This window comes from Diorhabda sublineata, chromosome 2 (assembly GCF_026230105.1).
Source record: "Diorhabda sublineata isolate icDioSubl1.1 chromosome 2, icDioSubl1.1, whole genome shotgun sequence".
In the NCBI taxonomy this organism is placed as follows: Eukaryota; Metazoa; Arthropoda; class Insecta; order Coleoptera; family Chrysomelidae; genus Diorhabda; species Diorhabda sublineata.
The window spans coordinates 2,991,026-3,014,781 of record NC_079475.1 but is presented as its reverse complement, the minus strand read 5'-3'; the positions used below and the strand labels follow the sequence as shown (position 1 = coordinate 3,014,781).

General features: G+C 30.9%; 2 protein-coding genes across 6 annotated transcripts in view; one reads left to right on the top strand and one right to left on the bottom strand.

Annotated features, from left to right (window-relative positions):
• Window positions 1-333: 333 nt before the first annotated feature.
• LOC130452766 (integrin alpha-PS3-like) overlaps window positions 334-23,756 on the bottom strand; it is a 91,994-nt gene continuing 68,571 nt past the window's right edge. For both annotated transcript variants that reach the window (XM_056792187.1, XM_056792189.1), the window contains one exon: window positions 334-665. In XM_056792187.1, the coding sequence (XP_056648165.1) occupies window positions 504-665 (162 nt within the window). In that variant the 3' untranslated portion in view covers window positions 334-503. The remainder of the gene's footprint in view (window positions 666-23,756) is intronic.
• On the top strand, window positions 3,968-23,328 carry LOC130452767 (piggyBac transposable element-derived protein 4-like). 4 transcript variants are annotated; one of them, XM_056792193.1, is made up of 4 exons: window positions 3,968-6,451; window positions 17,709-18,375; window positions 19,230-19,582; window positions 20,547-23,328. In XM_056792193.1, the coding sequence occupies exons 2-4, from the start codon at window positions 17,925-17,927 to the stop codon at window positions 20,982-20,984; spliced, it is 1,242 nt and encodes a 413-aa protein (XP_056648171.1). In that variant the 5' UTR covers window positions 3,968-6,451; window positions 17,709-17,924; the 3' UTR covers window positions 20,985-23,328. The 4 variants fall into 4 exon arrangements, with proteins under 4 accessions (XP_056648171.1, XP_056648170.1, XP_056648169.1 ...); XM_056792192.1 differs by lacking the exon at window positions 3,968-6,451 and adding an exon at window positions 6,476-6,918; XM_056792194.1 differs by lacking the exon at window positions 3,968-6,451 and adding an exon at window positions 6,931-6,947.

The following is a 23,756-nucleotide window of genomic DNA, read 5'->3' as shown; positions in this document are numbered from 1 at the left end:
CAGAACAAGACATAAAAACCTCAGCCAAATTTAGCATAATTTGAATAATTAGTTTATTTCAATCTACCTGGTATAATAACGTTTTATTGAAATTTCGAGGTAAATACATTGATTCTAAAACTATGTTTTTAATAATGTTTTTAAGATATCTACTAATATGTTTTTATCTATTCTACAAATATTTAATCATCATATATTAATTATTCTTTTAAAAATGCCCGCAAGAAATATTTTGATAAAGAAAGACATAAAGAAAAATCGAAACGTCAATTTTATCTATCTTTCAAAAATTATTAATTCTCCTTTAATGTATCGTGGGGAAAACAATAAGCATTTGTACATTGAAATAATTTTTAATTGCAATTCTAACAATTGTAAAAACAATAAATTTCAAGACAAAAAATACTGGAAAAATTTAGTCACTATATATCAATGAACTAATATTCGTTTTGAGATTTCAGAAGTATATAGCAAACTAATAATTCAATAAACTCAAATATTTCTTAATTATCTACAAGTTGTTCCTGTGATGAGGTTGTCTGCCCATGAAAAATTGGTTGACCACTTTCTTCATAAGTGACGTTTTGGTCTTGAGTTGGATCCAATTCATCATCTGGAGAATTACTGTAATCTATTATTTCCAATATTTTAGCTTCTTGATTGGCCTAAAATAACATGTACATATTTAAGTGTTCACATTTTCTCTCCTTAAAATCAGAACATATAAACGTATATATCGGAGAGGACTCAAACTGAATATTTTAAAAAAAAAACAAAATACCTTCATTCTTATATAGTGAACATACTTTTAGGGTTAATGAAGATATAAGGTGTTTCTGGTAATAATTAGACAAATTTTTAGCAAAATTACTTCGTATTGACATCATAAATAAGATTTTCCTTAAATATTCATGTACACAAAATATACCATCATATCCCAGAGAAATGAATAAATTGTTTGAATTGAGTCGTAATTTATTGACATAATATTTCTATCAAGAAATGTTTGTTGCACTTCAAAAAAAACGGCAAGACATAAAGGATTTATAAAAAATGATTTTATGCAAGACAACTGCTTACGTATGAATTAATAATAAAAAACGAGAACAAGTTTAATCAGAATTTAGAATTTTCTGTTGGATTTTGCGTCTTCTCGACTTCCAATGGGGACGTTATCTTAGTATGTAGGCTGAGATTAAGAGCGTCACATTTTTCTTCCTATTTTAGTACTGATTTAATACCGAAGCATTGCCAGCCTTTACCAACGTGAGGCTTGTGGCGAGATATGTTTGCCTTTTTTTACACTGATTAAACCCCTTCTTCTTTCAATAACACCTAATTCGCCAGTCCGTCTAGCCCAATCATCATTAGCCGAGATGTTTCCCTACAATTTGCTCGCCATTCACCTGAGCCGTATCACTATTAATCGTCGGCTCTCTATGTGCACATATTGTAAGATACAAGAAATCAACTTTGGAAATACTTTTTGTATTTTGAACTTTTAGTAGTTCGTCTTTTCATATTTATTAATAAACCTATCGCACAAAGTATGGCCTAAACACAATTTAGTTTACTGTTTAGACCCATTTATTAATAATTGTAAGTAGTTTGTAGTTTAAATTAAAATATTTACATAGAAATATTCCCATAATTTTGTGAAACAGTTAATTAAATTTTCCCAAAATTTAATTTTTGGATTTTTAGTTTCTGCTAAAACTTCTACTTTTAGAAGCGCGAGGCTTTCCTAGTCGGGAGGCTTGGGGCGACAGTCTAGAAAGGACCGATTCTAATGGAAAATGATTAATATAGGAAATATGACATTTTGAGTGCTTATCCTTGGCAGATTTCGGACCATTGCTTATTAGTATGTATTTGAGTAGGTGGCAGCATAATAATGTGATATTTTTGGGGTATATTTTAAGCGTGGAGTAGGTGGCATAGAAAATGTGAATTTTTATTATTATGACATTGTTTTAGTTACTAATTCATTCAAACTGAATTCATTAATACCAAGGATTGTCCACTTGTGAAGGTTTATGTCCTTGAGAATTATTATTCGTCACATGATAAATTCGTTTTATGTATTTTTAATGAGTATCTACAATTTTGCTTGCCATTTTTATCCAATATTTTTATTTTATTTTTCCGGTCTTATAGTGGTAGAAGGTGCATGTAATTTACGTTTTTGTGATAGATTTTGAGCTGGGATTGGTTCTACGTTTTGGTTGTGTTTACCTAGAATTTCTTTCTTTCTGTTTTTGGTATAAATTCGATACTAAAGATATCAATTCTTCTTATGTTTTTGATTACTAATACTCATTTAAGCGAAGATCGAAGTCACAATGTAAATATTGGCCTGCGATAAAAAAGGATTGAACAACTTGTAGCACTATGAATTAATTGATTATTTATTAAGATATCAAGTGTGAAAATATCGGCAAGGGTTAAGGTTTTCATCTCATAGAGTTCTTAGTTTTTCTATGAATGTCGAATAGAATCTTTACAATTGTAAATTCGATTTCGATTTGTTGCACCTTTAGAATTTTTGTTTATTATTGCAGAATTGAATTCTAATTGTGGTGAGAAAAGTAATACTTGGATTAAAAGTAGACGATTTGTCTGCTATTTTATAATATTGGATGAATTTAGAGAAGGAATCTATAATTGTGCGATAAGTATTTTATTATATAGAAACAAATCTAGCATGTGGAAAGATTTTTGCCTAGCATGGGTCTAAGCTGGGTTATATTATAACGATGTCTTTTATATTTGTTTCTGTCTGAAGTTGTAGTTTGCGCGAATGGCCAATTTTATTTTAGTTCTTTGTATGTTCCGACAATTCCATTGTTATTGCCTGTGTGATATTTCTCAAGATATTCTACACGTTTTTTTTATCTTCGTTGTCTAGTAGGATTTTATTGGAAAACATGGCTTTAACAGTATAATTTATATTATTTCTAAAATAGTTATAAACATACAAAGTTTTATTGCGTTTTAGATTTGTTAACTCGAAGGAGTCTGTATTTTCTGATTTCCAATTTTTGCGATGCATCGCATTGTTTGGAATTAATCGACGATAATAACCAATAAGTCCAAAGAATGATTTTATTTCTTGATTTTTGAAATTGATTTTGATTGTTTGAATAAGGAAATTTTTGATCGACTCCTATTTTGGCGGGATACGGTTGGATTCTTCGAGAAGTGACAATAGTACTTTTCGGAAACTATGATCGGGTTAACCCGATCATGATTTGAGTGTTCGGAAGCTAACCCGGATCACGTTCATTGTTGCTCGGAAACTTATCGAGTTAATCGGGTCGTAGACATATTATATGATCCTTTCTACCCTGCTAGACCAGTGGGTAAATGATCGGCTTACGGGTTATTTCATTTGTCTGTAGTTTATTCAACTTTAACAATTATTCCCATTTAATTGACTGTCAAATATTAATTCTAATGAGCAGCGTAATTTATAGGTTATTCAGGTTTGCGGTTTTTACACTTTTCAGCATTTCAGCTTACAAATAGCTTATAAGTATTAAACCTTAAGGCAAAATCCATGTGAGTGGGTAAATCGTTGATAACTGCCCAATAACAATTATTAAACATCTAGAATCTATTATAAAATTAAATATCTATCTTGGGATTAAACTACAAAAAAAGTAATGAAAATAATAGATCATGTTTTGAATTTTAAATTTTCAACGAAAATTGAATCCGACAATGGGAAACTGTAATTAAAATCCGGTTATAAAGTTGAGAAAAGAATTTCAATATTAAATTAGTTATTATTTTTATTTTCGTAGGCAATTATAGCATTTAGCATTATAGCAGTAAAAAATTTTCGAAATGCCATCCGTATTCAAGATAAAGGGCGTTGAATAAAAAAAATATACACACATTGGCAACATTGTATTGAAATTTTATACGAATATGTTTTGGAAGCTGATACATCTAATGAATTTGTTTTTATGTCTTACCATTATAGAGGGCGCTAGTTACACGATCGACCTAGTAGTATTGAACATAACTTTTTAAATATTATTCATTAGGCAAAATTTCAAGTAAACTTAAACATCATAAAATTTGCACCAAAAAGGTACTCTTGATAAAACTCGATACTATGTACAGTTTTCGGAATATTTTGATTTGGAAATTATGAAGTAATAACCGATGTTTGTATGAAGTAATGATAAATGTATTATAGTCTATTTCAGAAAGGTATAAAGCAATAAAATGGGGAATTCCGTCCAGTTCGGCTCAATTTCGGTGTCGGCCATAGGTGTAGGTCTTTAAATATTGTGTAGGGATTACTTGGGTAGTAGATTATATAGTTGCCTCATTTCAACCCTATTTCAAATTCGGCTTAACCATGCCCCGTAAGGACAATGGTGCCTTAATCAAAATTTCTAGACCTTTATAAGCATATTTGTTTTGTTTAATGCATCAGTATTTGCTGTTAAGCCGTAAATAGTGTACACACTATTATAAGATTAGTAATAAAATGGCAACATTTATACCAACGAAAAGATGTTTCAATAATTCTCCACTATCAGTGAATGAAAAACTTATTATTTTAAATGTACACGATTGCATAAATGTACTGTACAAGAAATTGTCGACCGATGTTCCCGAATGACTGGAGTTGGAAAGTCCACCGTTTTTATATTATTGCGGTGGAGAAAGATAGCAGGCAGAGTGGAACCTCTCAAGAAAAGTCTAGGCAGACTAGTCGTTGATGAAAACACCAAAAGTGTAATTCGAAGAAAAGTTCACTCTTTTTATTTTAAAAAAGAAATACCCTCGCTAGATAAGATTTTGATGGAGCTTGGCGAGGATGACAGTATTCCGTTGATAACTAAAAAACTTTTATGGACCACTTTGAGAAATATGGATTTTGTCTGGGAAAAGCATAACCGTAAAGCACTTTTACTGGAAAGCGATGAAATTGTTTGCTGGCGACGAAAATACTTAAGAAGTATAAAGCAGTACAGAACAGAGCAGAAGAAAATCTTTTATTTTGATGAGACGTGGATTAATGAAGGTTATACAGTACCAAAAATGTGACAAGACAAAAATATAACCAGTGCTCGCCAAGCTTTCATGGAAGGCCTGTCAACGGTGCCTCCAGGTAAAGGGAAAAGACTAATAATCGTCCATATTGGAAGCAAAGAGGGATTTTTAAAAGAAGGTTTGATAATATTGAATCTGAAGATAATTTGATAAAAAAAAACTTTTAGCTATAGCAAATTTACACAAACATCGTTTTATGAAATACGCCGTGGAAGGTATAGCAGAATAACATAGTGTAACTGTGCTGCGTCCACCGCCATATCATTGAGAACTAAATCCTATAGAACTTATATGGTCGCAAGTGAAAGGATTTGTAGCAAGACACAACAAGACATTCAAAATGCAAGACGTTAAGCTAATGTTTGATCAAGCCATTAAGGAGGTGAACTAAATTCAAAATCATATTTTCTTTATTAATGGTTCTTGTTGTTCTTGGCCTACCAGACTTTATTTATTTAGGTCTCATATTTCCTCTTTTTTTACTTGGTAAGTTTCTTCGAGAAAACTTTTCTGCACAACGCTACACTATAGTTTCCTAAACACTCGCCTAAGATTAATAACATGTCATTGCATTCGAAATTTGAGTACATTTTGATTAACAATATCTAATTTAATAAATAACAAACGTTACAAGAAACGAAAGTCCTCAGTCCCAATTTTTTTAAATGGATGCGTTTTAACGATGGGGTCTCATTCATGCGACAAAAAATTTTCAATTCACATAATGCTTCCTATTTAATAATAATAATAATAATTAATAACTTTATCAATACTTTATACCAGCATCGGTTATTACTTCATAATCATAAAATCAAAATATTTCGAAAACGGTACATAAAAACGAGTTTTATTAAGGGTGCAAAATTAAATGATGTTTAACTTCACTTCAAATATTGAAAAAGTTATGTTCAATACTACTTGGTACGAACCGTGTAATTAGCGCCCTCTATGAGAGTAAGGCATAAAAACAAATTCATTGGATGTATCAGCTTCCAGAACATATTCGAATGAAATTTCAATACAATATTGCCAGTGGTTGCGGTAAAGTCGTATTAAATGTGTTATCATGAATACGGATGGCTTTACGAAAATATTTTACTCAGCAACTAATATTTTTCAGTTTTCTATCTATCCTTGAGACGGAATCACTTTTTTGAAACACACTGTATAATCGATAGCGATAAATTTATTTGAATTATAATTAATATATTTTATTTAAAATAAAGTAGTTGAATAATAAACAGCATGTTAATAATTTGAAAGTAATAGTGACTCTAGGAGGTGTTGGGAGGTTTGATCATATCAAGGAGGGAGGTGCTCCCTCTCTTATGACTTTGTTTTAGTTTTTTTCCCATTCAAGCGATGCCTTCAGATTCAGGTGAATAGTTTTCAATGAAATACTTTGTATAACAGTAATGTCGAGAAATCAGTAACAAAGCCTTCAGTGTACTTCTACTAATACTCAACCTATATGAGTAGTGAAGTATTATTTCCATTCAATATATATTATCAAGTTAGCACTTTTTTATGTAGAAATTTAGAAAAGTAGTCATTGTTCTGTTCAATCGAAATAGGTTAGGAAATACGTGATACAAAATATCAACATTATATAATGCTGTTTTGGTGATTATGCAAAACAGTCAACGAAACGGTTTTATAAGTTTTTTTAGGCCAGGTCAATAACATCCGAAGATAATGTTTCAAGCTTGTTACAAGATAAACGTTTATCTGACTCAACGAACAATTTCAATACTTATAGTGTTCTAGATTGCATTTATATTTTATTTTAAATTAAATACGTGTATATAATAATGTTGTTAGTGGTACGATAGGTGAGAGTATCAGGTATGTTCGAAAAATTTATCCGGAAATATGTGCGTTTTATTTTCTATTTACTATTGATTCGAATAGAATATTGATATAGTAAATATTTAAATTGATTTTATAATTATGATTTGCAATTATTTACAATCAAATCAAGACAAATGAACGAGATATGATATCCGAAACGTAATCGGGCCTTGTTTGTATTTTACATTTTTCTTGATCATATTTTCTTTAAGAAATATATATTTATGTGCTTTCAAAAATATCAGTCAAGGTCAATATCAAGGTAATAGCAATTTAGTTCAATAATATAGTATTCCGTGGATAATAGGAGAAAGTAGGTAGTCATAGTGATGTTATTATTTTCTTAGATTTTGATCAGCATCGCATACTATTAATGATACATAGAAATGGTTTTCACTTAAATATTGTACGTTATAGTTAGGAGTATGGCTTTATCAAAATATTGAAGAGTTTTATACAAAGTGAAACTGAAAAAACAAGATGAATAAATAAATGAGTAGAAATCCGTATCTAAAAAGTCATACTTCTGTAAGTAAATGTCTATGAATATTCTTTACACGTTGTGAATAATAATATGAATAAGATAGTAGTAATTTAAAATTGGAGTAGCAATTTGGAAGATGACATATAGAATTGATTAATAGGCATCATCAATTTTCAGCCAGTAATAAAGTGCGTTTCATTCCTAAAGGCTTTTTTTTCTCTCACAGTTTTCAGGCGAATAGAGTAACTCGTAGTATTAACAGGAAGTAATTAAAAGAGTATTTGAAAAAAAATTTAAGGCTCCGATAGAGTAGAAGTGTAGTAGAAGGAAATTAATAATTCTCAATAATTTTTAACGATATCTATACATTCCAAATAAAAGTGAATAAATTAAAATATCAAAAATTTAAAGGTAGCTTTCAAATTATATCCAAATTTCAACATTTTTTGAAATAATTTTCAAAATCAATTTATTTGACAGTTAATTATAAAACAATCAATAAATAGCGAAACTTTCAATTCTTTCTTTCGAATTTTACTTGAAACTCAACATAATTTAAATATTGCAGGGAATTTTGAAATTAACACGTTGACGGACAATTGCGGCTATAGCCGTCAAAACGAAGTTCACAATGTGGCATGACTGCTATAGCCGTCCAAAACGAAACGGTCGTTTTTAGACACTATGGCTATAGCAGCACAAATGTGCACTTACTGGCGTATACGTAGAAGCATAGTGTCGTGTTTTGAAAACATCTTTTTAGGTTGAAGTTCATATTTCACCTGTTATACGAGTTGCAGATTCAGTATGCACGTGGTTGTGAAGGGAGTAGTGCGATCGTGTTTTCTATTGAATTTATAGTTCTTATTGATACGTTTAACGATATTTATTATTATTTATATAACTATACTGGTATGTATTTGTTTATTATTCATTTTATACTTTAAACAGAAATAAAAAAACAAAATTTAGCATTTTAGGTTAGGTTAACGATACTATAGGTTATACTGTTTACTTTTTTTTTTTGGTTTTACATTTGAAATATAAATAAATAATGATAATGTAAATGATAAATATATATTATATATATAATATACAATAAATAATAATACAAAATAAAATGTTTTATTCAATATTTACAGAAAATGGACAGTTGGGAAAAAGATCAGGCTAGGCTGCTGAAGATTGTTGAGGAAATGAATAGTGGATCAAGCAACAGTGAGTCTGAATCTGATGCTGACAGTGCTGAAAATAACAATTCGGATAGTGAAGATGATGAATCAACTACAGATGAGGAATATGAAGCACCAGAAGAACCAGAAAATGATGAGACATGGCATACCAATACAACATCTATAAGAAACTTTTCTTTTGATGCAGATGCCGCTGGGATTCTTTTGGATATAGAAGAAAATGTTTCTCCAATTCAGGTTTTTGAAAAAATATGGGATGACCAAGTAATGGAAATGTTTATAAAATCTACGAATGATTACGGCATAAAACTTTGCAATCAAGCACGGCCACATACAAGGCATAGTAGAAAGGCAAATTTCAAAAATACTGATATGATCGAAATGAGAAAGTTTTTAGGTTTGTGTTTGCTTCAGTCCCAGCTAAAATTCTCCAGCCTTAGAAAACTCTTTTCCATTGATGCATTACATTACCATCCAGCATTTCCGTCACAAATGTCTGGAAGGAGGTTTGAGCAAATATTGAGGTGTTTTTGTGTTGAGGAAGAAAATTCAAACGACCCTTTGAGGAAAATAAAAATATTTCTTGATTTGCTCATACAAAAGTTTGCGAATGCATATGCACCAAATGAAGCATTATCATTAGATGAATCGTTGTTATTATTTCGAGGAAGGCTTTATTTTCGCACGTACATGAAAGGCAAAAAGGCAAAATACGGAATTAAATTCTATGAACTTTGTTCAGCCCAAGGTTACGTTTTGAATATAGAAGTATACAAAGGCCATCGAGAAAACGATGAAAACATGACAACTATTGAAAGTCTTGTGATGCGATTGATGCAGTCATACTTAAACAAAGGCCATCATTTGTTCATGGATAATTATTACAACAGTCTACCATTGTCTAAAAAATTACTTAGCAAAAAGACACATGTGACAGGAACTCTTCGTGTAAATAGGAAGGGTCTGCCACAAGAAATAACACGTCGTAAGCTTAGAAAAGGAGAACATGTATGGCGACGCCAAAATCAGACTTATGTGTCCAAATGGAAAGATAAACGGGATGTGCTATGTCTAACAACAGCTTACCACCCAAGCATGATAAACACAGCTAACCGGCGACAACAGGAAAAGAGAAAACCAATTGAAATAGTGAATTATAATCAGAATATGTCAGGTGTAGACAGAGCAGATCAGATGATGTCCTATTATTCCTGTCCACGGAAGACAATTAGATGGTATAAAAAGGTAATCTTTCATCTACTGGATGTAGCAGTATGGAATTCTTTCTACATCTTTAAAGAAAAGGCAGGTTCTCAAATGAAGTATATAGAGTACAGGGAAGCAATCATACGATCTCTAACTGGTATAGATAATAAACGGGATGGAAGAACTTTGGTTCAATTTAAACGTGCACAAATCCAAACCAATGAAATCAACAACAATGGAACACAGCATTTTCCTGAGAAAATTTCACCTCCTGAAAATTATCAGCGAAAAACATATTTTCAACGTTGTAAACAATGTTATAAACAGGGAATAAGGAAGGAAACATCATATTGCTGCAAGAATTGCATGTCAAAACCTGCACTGTGTCCTGCACCATGCTTTGAAACATGGCATACCGAAAATAATGTATAATAATTATAAAATTATAATAAATTTTTTTGTCATTTATTTATTTTTGTTTGTTTTTTGTCATTTATTTATTTTTGTTTGATTAAGAACTAACATTTCGTGTAAAACTCCCAAAAATACTTTGTTGCATACAAAAATTGCTTGTTTGAACCATTAAACCTGTCATTTACGTTTTTAAATTTTTGCTGTTATAGCCGCCATCGTCCTATGACTTAGTGTATAGAGTCCGCTGGCGCCATGACGGTTATAGCCGCAACCTAATTAAAGGTACTAAATTAATCAAAATTAAGTTTATTTAAGCAGAAAGAGTAAAACTATACTTCTAACATTCTAAAAATCACAAAAACATATAGTGTCAATTTTCGAACTTCGCTTGTTCCTACTGTCCGTCAACGTGTTAAAAAGTTTTATAATTATACTTATTTATCATTATCTCACAATGATATCTATCAAAAAATTTTTCAAAAGAACGAAGTTATGAATGGTTCTTTGATAACCATTCCGAAATACAAAACATCTCGAGTCAAGTTCCAAGAATATTGTTATTGAAAAAATATGCATAGATCGTCATAAAATCTAACGTAATCTTTGTAGACCAGATATTTATGATTATTAAAATAGGGTACACAGTACTAGAAACCTACATAATGTTTGATAAGAAACTAGAACTTGATATCTTCGATGCAGTGATAATGAAAAGATATTTTGTAAATAATATCTAGGAATGAGTTCCGATAAATTGTATTGTTTCTTGAATAATCAAAAAGAAACTACGCCACAACACATCCCATTTGCTTATGGTACGATATGGTATAATAGGATTAAATAAGCCTAGATTGCAAGTTTATAACGTTCTGGTACGATTAAGCTGAAATTTGCCAGTAAAATACTTCTATAATAATACTTGAGTGTTGAACATCCAGTACACTTATTTAAATTTTAACATTGAAATTTGAGATTATGTTCAAGGAGGTCCATACTTATGTGTATGAATTTCTAGCTGGAATCATGTACAAAAATTAGGACAATTTGGAGTACATACATTGCTAAATAAGTGACATGCAATCGTTCAAGTGAATAAATCGAGAATTTTCATTTTTTAAATATTTCTTTAAAAGGTTTTCATTAGAGAGTTTATTATACTTTGGAAGAAATTATAACATATAATAACAATTTTCAATACACTACACATATAGCATTTCTGAAGCATAACAGAAAATTTTCGATGATTTGCAGAAATTATTTTCGAAATTGTTTTCTTAGACTTTCCCATGTAAAAAATGCTGTTTAGTTCATTTTATAGAAATCACCATTTTCGATTTATTTCTTAAATGTTTAAGTATGAGCTTGTAGTATACAGATTTTAAAGTATACTTACAAGTGTTTTCGATTGAAATATTAACATAAATTTCCTACAATCCCTATACCCTAAAACTAAAATTTAGTTATTAGTTGTTCATAATGTGAAAAAAACCGTCTCCTAACATTATTCAACATATTATGCTTGTTCAACATAACCGCGTTAAGTGTTGCCAGTTTTTTAAAACATAATAAATCAAGAGCATTAGTTTTGTATACAGTATCTATATTCCAATAAGAAGCAAACCAAGTGGCTATTATTAGGTATATTGATTATCTTTTTTCATAAATGCCGAAGACGTAGGTAGGCGTGTTAGACATTCCAAGATATCACAACAGCGCAAAAGAAGGGGAGAACCTTCGGAGTTTTGTTGTTTATCAAATTAATGTATTGTCAAGTGCACAGAAATTGACTTTCGTTTCTTTCCGTTACACACATACATACAAGCTTATATAAGCGTATTAAAAATGATTCTAATAATAAATAAATTCATGTTTTTATATCTTATTTCATTTTTTAGTACTTCTACATCTTTAACCTTCATTCTAAAAATTTATTCATTGTAAGTACTTTCTGTTCTAATAAATAATTAATATCAACCGGTAGAAAAGTGATTTAAGTATATGTTCCGCTTCATACTTAAATAACTTTTATGAAATCGATTTCATAAAAAAATTTGTTGAATATTCTTAGTTTGGTGTTTCTTGATATTTCTTTTTTATTTATGAATTCAGTGTTCATGGCGTAATATAGTTTATTGGTTTTTGCAAATTTGTTACTTATATTGGCATCTTGTGTCCCGTTTTCATCTATTATTGTTTCTAGTTATTGGTAGTCCACCACTTATTCCAGTGTTTCTGTATTGATTCTTATATTTATCTCGGTTTCTTCCTCCTCAATCACCGTTACTTTTGTTTTTTTCTCATGCCCAAAAAATCTTCAAGTGTGTCTTCTGCTGTTGATCTAATTCTTTTCTCTGATATTGCAGTCTTTTACGTTACCTTTTATATCTTTCGACTACCACAGTGTTTGTTCTTGTTTCTCTTGTAGCATTTAATATAATATTTGTAAAGTAATTCCACAATTTTTCTGCATTACATTTACATTCACTATTATAATTATTTTTCTTATTGATATTCCTGAGTGATGTGTTTTTTCTTAGTTTGTTTTTATATTTTCCCTTTTTTGTTACTTCACAAAGGTAGTTTTTTCTGTTTTTATCTTCAAATTTGGATTTTGCTTTGTAGTGGTCGCAGCCAAATACTGGTCCTCGTTTTATTCTTGCGTATTTAATTATTGTATTTCTATGTTATCGTTTTATTACTACATAATTCATTATTGATTATTAACTCTCGAGTGTATATATTTGGATATATTGATGCTGACAGAACGTATTCGTTATTATCAAGTTTTTTATTCAGTATTCTTCTTCTGTACAATCTCCCATTTGATTCTTCTATTGTTTCTGTTAGCTCATTCCAGAATATTTTTTTGTTGTCAATTTTATCATCTTCGTTTGGGCTATATACTACTATGATGGTTTTCTTTTCGTTTGTTATCTTTTCATTTCAACTTTAAGTGTTCTTTCTGACCTTGGTCTATTTGGTCTGTATATTAATATATTGTTTTTGGCCATATTTTGCATATCTTCTCCTAATCCTTCATTTTTGTAATTGTCATTATATCAACTTCCAATTTTTTAAACTTTTCTTCCCATTCTATTTCTATTCCTGTAGTACTTTCGATTGTTTCCATGTTGAGATATTTTTGGTTCCCTTACTTATTTTAGCGCTAACTCTACAGTTTGTTTTTCCTTTATCCTTATTTTTTTTCTATCGAAGTATATCATTTTTCTCGTCGTTATTTACTTTGTTGTCCTTGTCATTTTTTGGTGATTATTAATATCAATATTTTTTCATTATAATTATTAATATCATTATTATCACCGTCATTATTACTTTTATTTACATCAGTAATATTACCCGCATTATTGGTATCGTTATCAATATTTTTTTTTGAAGAAGAATGTGGAATCCAAGTAACGGATTCCACCAGAGAAGGTGATGGATTTGTGGGACTTCCGTAGCCTATCCACTAAACCGCCTCTTCTATAATCTCCGTCCAACTAGGAACTATGTAATATCAGTTCTGGTTGGTGGATCTGTCTTTGTATGTTGTTCCGTCTGTTCGTTTTCTATGAAATCGTCATACCACCTACATTATGTTGCCTATGAATTCTTTCGGTGTAGATGGCAACTAGTTGTTACAATTCTACCTTGCTTAGCATCACCTGGACGATATTGTCAAGATTTAGGCTACTAACAGTTTTCTCTACTTCCTTTTTTCGTGGGTAACACGCGAAGAGTGTGGTTCGGCATCATCTGAGTCGTGTTCGCAACACTCAGGTGTTTATACTTCCTTCATTTTGTCGAGATACCTTCGGAAAGAACCACCGTGTCCCGTCAAAAGCTGGTTAATGTAGAAGTTCACATCTCCGAACTTCCTTTCGGTCCACAGTCAAAGGTCTTTTATCAGTTGTCGCGTCAATTAACTTGATGTTTCTTCTGTCCGCCGTTGTTGCCATATCTGTATTGTTCTAGTGCGTTCTCTGGCTTCTGTATCCTCTCGTCTTATATTTTAACTGCTTCTGCATACCCTCTTACGCTGGAAAACCAGGAAATCCACGGGGATTACACCCGCCATCATTATGGCAGCCTGTGCAGAGACATTCCGGTGTGGGTTGTCGCCATCAGCAGCCTTCGTTTATCTGGCCGTGTTTTGTTAATTTTTGCCATTAAGCGGCTCAAGGATGCGGTCCTCTCGGCCGCCTTTCGTATGTGGGGCCAAAAAGACCTTCAAATACTTTACTTCGCATCTAGACTCGATTTCGTCTGTCTCGATCTCGATGGGAAGTCTGTATTCGTTTACTTGTGAGAAATATCGTTCGGTGATCATAAGCAGACTATCATATAGACCATTCCATAGATCCGGTCCCAGTGTTAATCCTTAAACGACCCTTGCGGTAATTTGTTTTGTCACCTGTCCTTCTGTCGTCTCGTAGATTATTCTCCTGTTTGTCAGATAATTCTCCACCACTTGGGTCAAATAGTCAGCGATTCCGAAGTGGTCTTTAAGCGCCTTTAGGATGTCTACCCATCTGGCCCAGTTGAAGGCGTTCCTTATGTCTATTGTTGATAGAATCACGATTGGTCGCTCCGCGAGGCAGTGTCTGTCCAATTCCAAAACGGGATTGGTTCGATTGATATCGTTATTACTACTATTATTATTGTTATTGATAGTATTATTCATATTATTCCCAATACTTCTTTGTTTGTCTCTCTTACTATTAACGCTTAATTTATTACTAATATTGCAATATCTGAACTTATTCTTCAACTTTGATTCATTATCTTAACTAAACCTTATTTTATTGTTATTGTCTTTTTCTTCATCATTTTTCTGACTCATTTTTTTGATATAACTTTTTTTTATTTATTTTTCATGTTTCCTCATTTCCATTCTTCTCCTCCAATCTGTATTATTCTGTAGCCAGTTTTGATCTACATTCCTTTTTTCTTTTCTTCCTCTGTTTTTATTCTGGTTATCTTTTGTATTTCTCTGTCTTTTCGTGACATATCGTTTAGAATGGGTATTCTTTATCTTATTTATCTTTCAATCTATATTTATTCTACATGATCCTTTTTTGTGATTTGAATTAGTTAATTTTATTAAACATGTCTTCTCGCCGAGCTTAACATCTTCGTGTATCTTCGTATCTTTATATGGATCTTGTTTTAAATAATTTTCCATTCCGACTGTTCTTTTTCTTGATTTTTCGTATTTATCTGTAGTCCTTGTACTACTATATTATTTCTTCTTCTCTCGTTTATGTTCTATGTTTATTATAATTTCTTGCATTTCTTCGTGTATCTTCGTACCTTTATATGGATCTTGTTTTAAATAATTTTCCATTCCGACTGTTCTTTTTCTTGATTTTTCGTATTTATCTGTAGTCCTTGTACTACTATATTATTTCTTCTTCTCTCGTTTATGTTCTATGTTTATTATAATTTCTTGCATTTCTTCGTTCTTTTTATTTAGTATTTCATTTTCGGTTTCCATCTTAAAAATTTCATCTCTGCATTAAATGTATACGATATTCTGAGTTATGAGTTTATTAATATTTGGTAGTTTTTCTTACTTGTTCTGCAATTTTCGTAGTTTTTAGTCTTCGATTGCTGTTTTAGTTTAATCACTGTTATTTTTAATTGCACTTATTATCTCTATAAATCAAAACACGTTCCTGCCTTCTTGCCAGGAAACAGGTATAAACAATATTTCTCTGAATCTTATTTAAGAATATTATCAACAATTTTATGAGAAAAATATTTTTTACTTTATTCTTTTTTATATAGGTCAAAAGTACTAAAATTTGAGATTTTTTAAATACGCTAAAAATATTAACTTTATTGTGAAAAGACCTTTTTATTTTTATTTCAATAGATACTATAAAAAATTTCTGGTTGGTAAATGATGATTCCTTTTAATTGTTCAAACAATTTTGGTTAAAACAATAAGCACCGAATTGCCAAATAGTTTTCGGTAGTCATGCGCTGATTTCTTATGGACTAATTTTATCAGATCTGATTAGTCGTGTAGGAGTTCTGTTAAAAAGCACCATTGTTTTTCATCATTTAGATCAAAAATGCATTCAAAATCTTGAAATGTATTGTAATACATAGCCACATCTACAAAATGTTTGCAACGATGAGTGATTTTAGAGGAGTGCTAATTGTGAATGAAAATTATCAAACGTATTGGAAAGCAGTTGAAAAGTTCAGTAACATACAATAAGAAAAAATACGCACAATAATGATAATTATAAGCAAATTCAATATATACGGAAATATAAATCTAGATATTCTCTACAAAAGAGGGCAAAATGTAGATTAAAATACAAAAATTTTTAAGGAAAACAAGCTTCTCTCATATAAACCGACATTTGTTCTTACTTTGAATAATGAAGACTACACAGTATATTAGAATATTGTTTTCTTCTCCAAGAAAAACTTAAATATGTGCCTTTTATTGTTAGAAAAATAATTTTTTTAGTGGAAGATTTATTTTTCAGAAATCTCTAACCCCCAGAATGATATCTAAATTATTTATTTCTCGTCCCAACTTGTCATGGCAAAAAGGCAATATTTGGAAAATATTTTAATTTATATGAAAATTTTACAAGGAAAATCAAAGATTTTTTTATCCAGATATCACCTAGTTAGTTTATTTGTTTTGGGGCTACTTGGAAAAGAATGTATACAAACAAGAGCTGTTTATAAACGTTCAATATTTGGAAATAATTATGATAATGATTCAGAATTCATTGAACTTGCTATAAGCAAGTGTTTACATAAATTTGTCGTATAATGAAAATTTATATTAAAAGAAAAATTGGGGACACTGAAGCACTGACCGCTATCACGTTTTATTTTTTGGTAATTGTTTCTTGATGTTAAATTGTATACTCATAGTTCCTTTTTACACTAAGCTCATGTTATGATGGCCATTGAGACAAACACGATGAGCTGAATTTTTCTATAAATGAATTATTTATTCTACAATTTGTGACATTAATTTGTGGCCTGATTCTTTTCGCATGTTTGTATTGTTTTTATTTTCAGTTGAATTCAAAAGTATTGTTATTTAAAAATCTAATTACGTCTTTATATATTTCATATATTTGATATTTACACATAAAGATCTATTAATTAATTAACTATTAAACTATTCTTAGAAAACGATGATATAATTTGTGTTCCTCCACAATTTCAAATAACTTTTCTTGAAAACAATTATCGGTACTATTATAATTGTAATTTTATTTATTTACTAACGAACAATAGTGTTTTACTTGTTAAGTGACGCTTAGTCTTGAAAATTTACTGGTGGACTATTCACTATATTCAATTTAAAGACAGAGTCACAAAAATATGAAATCTATTGATTATCACGAGAGTATTAAAAATAATGTATGTAATGTATAATCATTGGAAAAATACTATTAAGTATTGATAAACTTGCTACAAAGAGGTAATGAAATCATATCTTTCAGATTATTTTGTAGGATGATAGTAACCTAAACAATATCTGCGCGAGACAACCAAGAACTTTCGGAGTAACTAGTTCGTCGAAGACAACAAATCTTCTCGTAAATTTTCTAGATCTAAAATTTATATTATCCTTAACTTAAGAATTATTTATTCTTCATTTCGGTTTAATCTTAATATACTGGAAATACTTCTTACTGTTTCGGCCGTAAATCGGAATTATGGGTGCTTCTGTTTTGCCAAAAGAAATCCAAAGTAGCTTACAAAATTTGATAGAGCAGAAACTAGAAATTAAGGATTATGACTTGAGCTTTTCAAAAGGTTCATCCAAAGGCGACAATTATTTAGGTGTTTTGACCAGAGTAACAGTAACAGAAAAGAATGATAAAGTAGCAAATCCTAGAATTTTTAATTTAATAATAAAAAGTGCGCCACAATCTGAAGAATTCAGAAAATATATTAAAATAGAAATTCTACATGGACGAGAAGTTTGTATGTACGAACAAGTTTTTCCGGAATTGAAAAGATTTCAAGAAGAAGTTGGATTAGAAGATATTTTCTATCCAGTACCAAAATGTTACAAAACATCTAATGTTGCTCCATATGAACATTTAATTTTAGAGGACATGACGGCTAAGGGATATGAAATGAAGAATAGAAAAATTGTTACAGGTATAGTTTTCTCAACATCGGTATATAAATTTGAAATAATATTGTTCAAACTAAATATAAGACATTTGTATCAAATAAACTATATATACAATGATATACAATCCTATGGATTTTATATATCTAAGTTCACCTATAACTTTTAACTATTTTATAAACGAAGTATGTCTGACAGATTATCCGGAGTAGTGAAGATAGAAGCAAAGCAAAAACATCCGATGCCTTAAGAGTAACCGTCGCGTCGGTAGCCCTTAAGCATATTAAGTTCAATCATACTCTACATGGTGGAGATATAGGCGAAAGGGCTTGAAGTAAAACGACACTTAAGCTAATTACAACGATGTAACGCAGAGGTGCGCTTAGAATATTATGTACCCGTCGTATGAGGCAGCTGTTGTATGTATTTTTTCAGGAATAAGTGAAATCGGACCTTGGATCTATAAAATAATTAGACTAGTACGAGATTGAGTCTTACGGGAACATGGTAAAGTAGTTTATTTTCTCATACAATATCTTACTGGACACAACTTAGGTGTTGAGGACTTCGCCATGCACATATTTTTTGAGCGCCAACGTTGGTCCGGAATATGGCTGCAAAATGAAAAGGAACGTAACGTGGAGATTTAACCATAAAAAGTAACATGGAGAAATCTTGATACCGGGAATTATTACTCACGCGCTACTGCTATATTAGGGATTAAAGAGGGAAGCTGTTGATTGAGTAGAAAGCAAGATTGGTGTATTTTTAGAAGATTTTATTTCCCTTATGGAAAAAAGCCTAGCACAGCTCAATTTCTATCAATTTTGTATGTTGTACTGGTGATATAATTCTAACGAAAGCTCATGTTTTTTTATAGATTTAAACCATTCCATGGAAGTTTTAAAAGCATACGGAAAGTATCACGCTTTATGTTTAGCACTAAAAATCAAAGAACCAGAAGTATTTGATAACTTAGTAGAACTCACGAAAGAAACTTATTTTACAAATGTTAATTTGGAAAATTTATGTGGAACCATTAAAGCCGTCATTGACAAGGTGACTCAAAAATTGGATCAAGATAAAGAAAGAAAACTAATAAAGAAACTTAATGAGTTTATCAAATTTCCTGTAAATGGTTTGTTGGAAAATTTGTCTATTAAAGCAGCTAATGGCGACGCAGTATTTTCTCATGGAGATAGTTGGATAAATAATATTCTGTTTAAATACGAGGTAAAAACAATGAACTACTATTTTTCAATTTTGTATTTTTATATTTAATCAATCCCATATTTGAGAGAATTCTATATCAATCGGACCCATAGAATACATGTATTATTCAATACAATCCCAATTATTTTTTTAAAGATTCATATAAAAATTAGATGAAAAGCACTGCAACTGTAGTAAATTTGACCGATTATTCAATAAAAATTTTGATGATGACTAAACCTATTTAATTCTACACATTTACACAATTTTATGTAATTTGTTTCTATCTGTTGAATTTATAAACCAATTTCATTTTTAACCATACGATTATAAAACTCAACCAAGTTCTTCCACTCATCTGTGAATCTTCTTAGTGACAGAGAAAATAAGCATCGTTAAGCTTCTTATTATGTACTGTAAAAAAGTTGTTGGAAATGACACCTACCATTTATAGTACACAGACAGGCAGGCTTTGAAGTATATAAGACTGGTACCAAATGCTCACTCCCGCCAGAATCCATTACCTTTCAGGGAGATATACTTGTCATTGAAATGCATGGAAATTAATCTGGAAATAAACTATCAGGTACGGGACTCAGTGATCTATTCTGACAGTGAGGAGAAAGCTAGCATAAATTATAAAAAGATGACCAAGTTCAGAGACTGAAGGTAAACAGTTTGCATTCAGTTCCTGAAAAAGATAACTTTGTTATCGAAATGCCCGTCAGACAGTGTAATTGTGAGTATTGGTGTAGTGGTAGTGTAAACAGTGTATTCAGAACTTATAGACCGATACAAATAGTTGGGAATTTGGGTAAGGCAAATACCGAGCAAGTTTAGAAATAATTCAAATAAGTCAGCTGTGAATAACATTTTTTATGCACAAATATTATCAAAGACAGTGTTCTCTCATAATGTACAGCCTCTAATTGTTGATAATTTTCATTTTTGCTTAGTTGCTCTATTTATTGTAATTTCTTTTTAGGACAACTGTTCGTGTCCTTCAAAAATTTGCTTTCTGGATTGGCAACTAAGCCGATGTACTTCGCCAGCAATAGATATATCGTATTTCATTTTTTCCTGCACAGATAAAAAGTTAAGAGCACATCACTATGAGGATTTACTGAATGCCTATCATTCCAGTCTTTTATCCTTTTTAAAACAGTTGGGATGTGATTTGGACATATTTTCAAAAGAAAAATTATTAGATAACATGAAAAGATTCTCTAAATATGGTTTGATGATGTGTCTTATCACTATTCCATTGGCAGCTGCGGAAATGGATGAAATACCTGACTGGACAAATGATATGAATGAAGAAGAACGCACCAAAATGTTTTCCCAAGAAAGAAAAAGTGAGAAATACATAATCAATAAATTAATTGATGTTGTAAGGGATTTTGATAAATTGGAATATATTTAATGTTATTTTGTATTATAATTTTGTAAGTGAATTTTCAAAATAAAATATGTTGTTGATATTTGTGACATGTGACTTATACATTTTATATGAGAGAACTAATTTTCATAAAAAGATTATGGGTAATTCTTCAATAAAACCCATCGATATTCCATTATTTTAGTTCGCTACTTAATAGTCTCGTACAGTTATAATCCATTATGCAGGTCATATTTACATAAAATGTTTTTAATTTAACTTAAAACGCTGCTGCACATACGTAGGAATTAGGCGGCCAAGTCGAAATTCCAATAATCGACTAATGACAAACAATTTTTTTCCTGGAATAGTAGAAACTTGATTGTCGCACTTACTGCACGTGAAAGTTCTTGACGCCCTTTTCGTATATCATTTTCTTCGGTGAATATTTTATATGTCGTGTCATATTTGCTTGTTTAAGTGATGGATACCAATAATACAGGTAAGCCTTTATTAAATTATTATGAAATTGTATTAAATATATTGTCAATAAATGACTTAATGAGCCGTCAATAATACCCTTTTTTAGAAATGTTTTTTCTTTAATTTTCAATTTCAATCGAAAAAAAACTTTACTTCCGCACCTTTCCGAGTTACATTTTTGATTTCATTATATGTATAAAGTCTTATAAAGAAAACTGCTTAAAATCAGCTGCTAGTTTTAACAATAAACGAGTTTGAAATTTTTTTGACAAAAATAGGAAAAAATAGGATTTTATGTTTTTGTGTTAATATTATTTTTTGATTGTTATAGGTTCACCTGGCTGCTCGGGGGTGAAAATGTTGACTCGTAAATACCTCTTTGATAAAATGAACGAGCAACATTCATTATCGATAAATAAAAAAATTAAATATTTAGAAAATTATTTACTCGTATGTTACGGGGACACAGAAGAACATAAAAATGTGATAAAAAAGAAGTTTTCGTATTTTAAATGTGATTTGATAAAGAGGTGGTCTCGGGCGCATAGAATACTTGAAAACTTTTTGGAGGCCAATAATTCTTGGTTGGAAGATTTGAGATACCCGTAGACACGCATCAAAGGCCAGGACGACCTACCAAATCTTTTACCGAATCTAGTGAAAGAACAAAGAGAAAAAAACTGAAGGAGTCCGAGCATCTTACGACGAAGAAGTAATTGTTCACGCGGCACAAGTAATTTTACAAACAGAAGGAAAAAGAAACGCGTCTACTGTTTTAAAAGACATTAAAAATTCTTCTGCGTCTGCCAGTGATTGTAAAAACAGACATTCAAAGTCTAAAGAAATAGAGCCCCTTACTCCTCTGCAAGCACTGACAATGTTTGTTGAAGTCGATTTGACCCGAAGACAGTACGAAATTATTCGAGCAACGAACAAAAGATTCTATCCACATTATGAATTATTATTGAAGGCCAAAGAAGATTGATACCCACCCAAGGAGTCATTACGAGTGACGTCTCTACCTGCGCAGAAGGAAACCTACAATCTTTGTTGGATCACACTGTAACCAGATTATCCCTCTTCTTAGAAGAAGTCTTACTCACACTTGATGCCGTTGAAAGGAACTCGTTACTGTTAATCTGCAAATGGGGTTGTGACGGCTCTCAACAAACCCAGTTTAAACAAAGACTCTCAAACGAAGATGAATCTGATGCTAATATTTTTATAAGCTCATTTTTTGCCTCTACGAATAGTTTGTGGTGAGGATAAAAGTAAAATCGTGTGGCAAAATCCAACTCCATCTTCACCTAGATATTGCCGTCCAATAAGATTTAGATTCGTAAAAGAATCTACGAACATCACAAAAGAAGAAAACAATTATGTAAAGAATAGTGTAAACTCATTAAACTTGACGAAAGTTGACCTCAATGGAGAGAATTTTTTTTTCAACATAGTTTTAAAATGACTATCGTTGACGGAAAGGTCTGCAATGCAGATACAGACACCAAATCGACCAGCAGATATTATATATGTGGAACTACATCAAAAGATTTTAATGATTTAAGAAAAAAAAAATGATGTATGCCCTGAAGCTGAAGAATATGATAAATACGCCATGGAAACTGCGAAACTATATGTTGAGTTATATGGCTGGCATCATATGACTCCAACGATGCATAAGGTCTTAATTCATGGAGCTTCAATAATAGAAAATTCGTTGTTGCCGATAGGGCAACTTTCGGAAAAAACCGCTTCAAAATTATTTTTGCCTGAGATAATGCAGCTATTAATTCCTGCTGAGCCAAACCGACCAATGGAAATTGATGGAAGCGGCGAAAATTTAAATGTAGATGAATAATTCTCCAATGTATGATTGATTATTTTTAGTGATTATCTATTTAGCTTATGTAACTTTAATATTGTATAACGAATGTAAAGATCCTTTTAATAATATAATATTTTTACTTACTAACAAAATAAACTTTGTTTTATTTAATAATACATACCTGAAAGTATTACTAAAACGTAGACAGCTGTCCCTCCTTGGCGAAAGCCGTGAGTATGTCATATGTATTTTGAATATAATATTAAAAAACACTTTGAAATCAACTACGATCTCGAATAAAATATTTTTTGATAAAAAATCACAAGTAGGTGAGCCTAACCACCGTGCACCAACAAATAATTTCGATAAGTTATTCCAAGCACAGAATTCTTTTTATGTAAATATTTTGTAATATAAATATCACATAAAATAATTTTGGCCGCCTAAATCCCGAAAAACGATCTATGTGCGCTGACGGCAGATATGATTGATAAATTCCTGTCACTTTC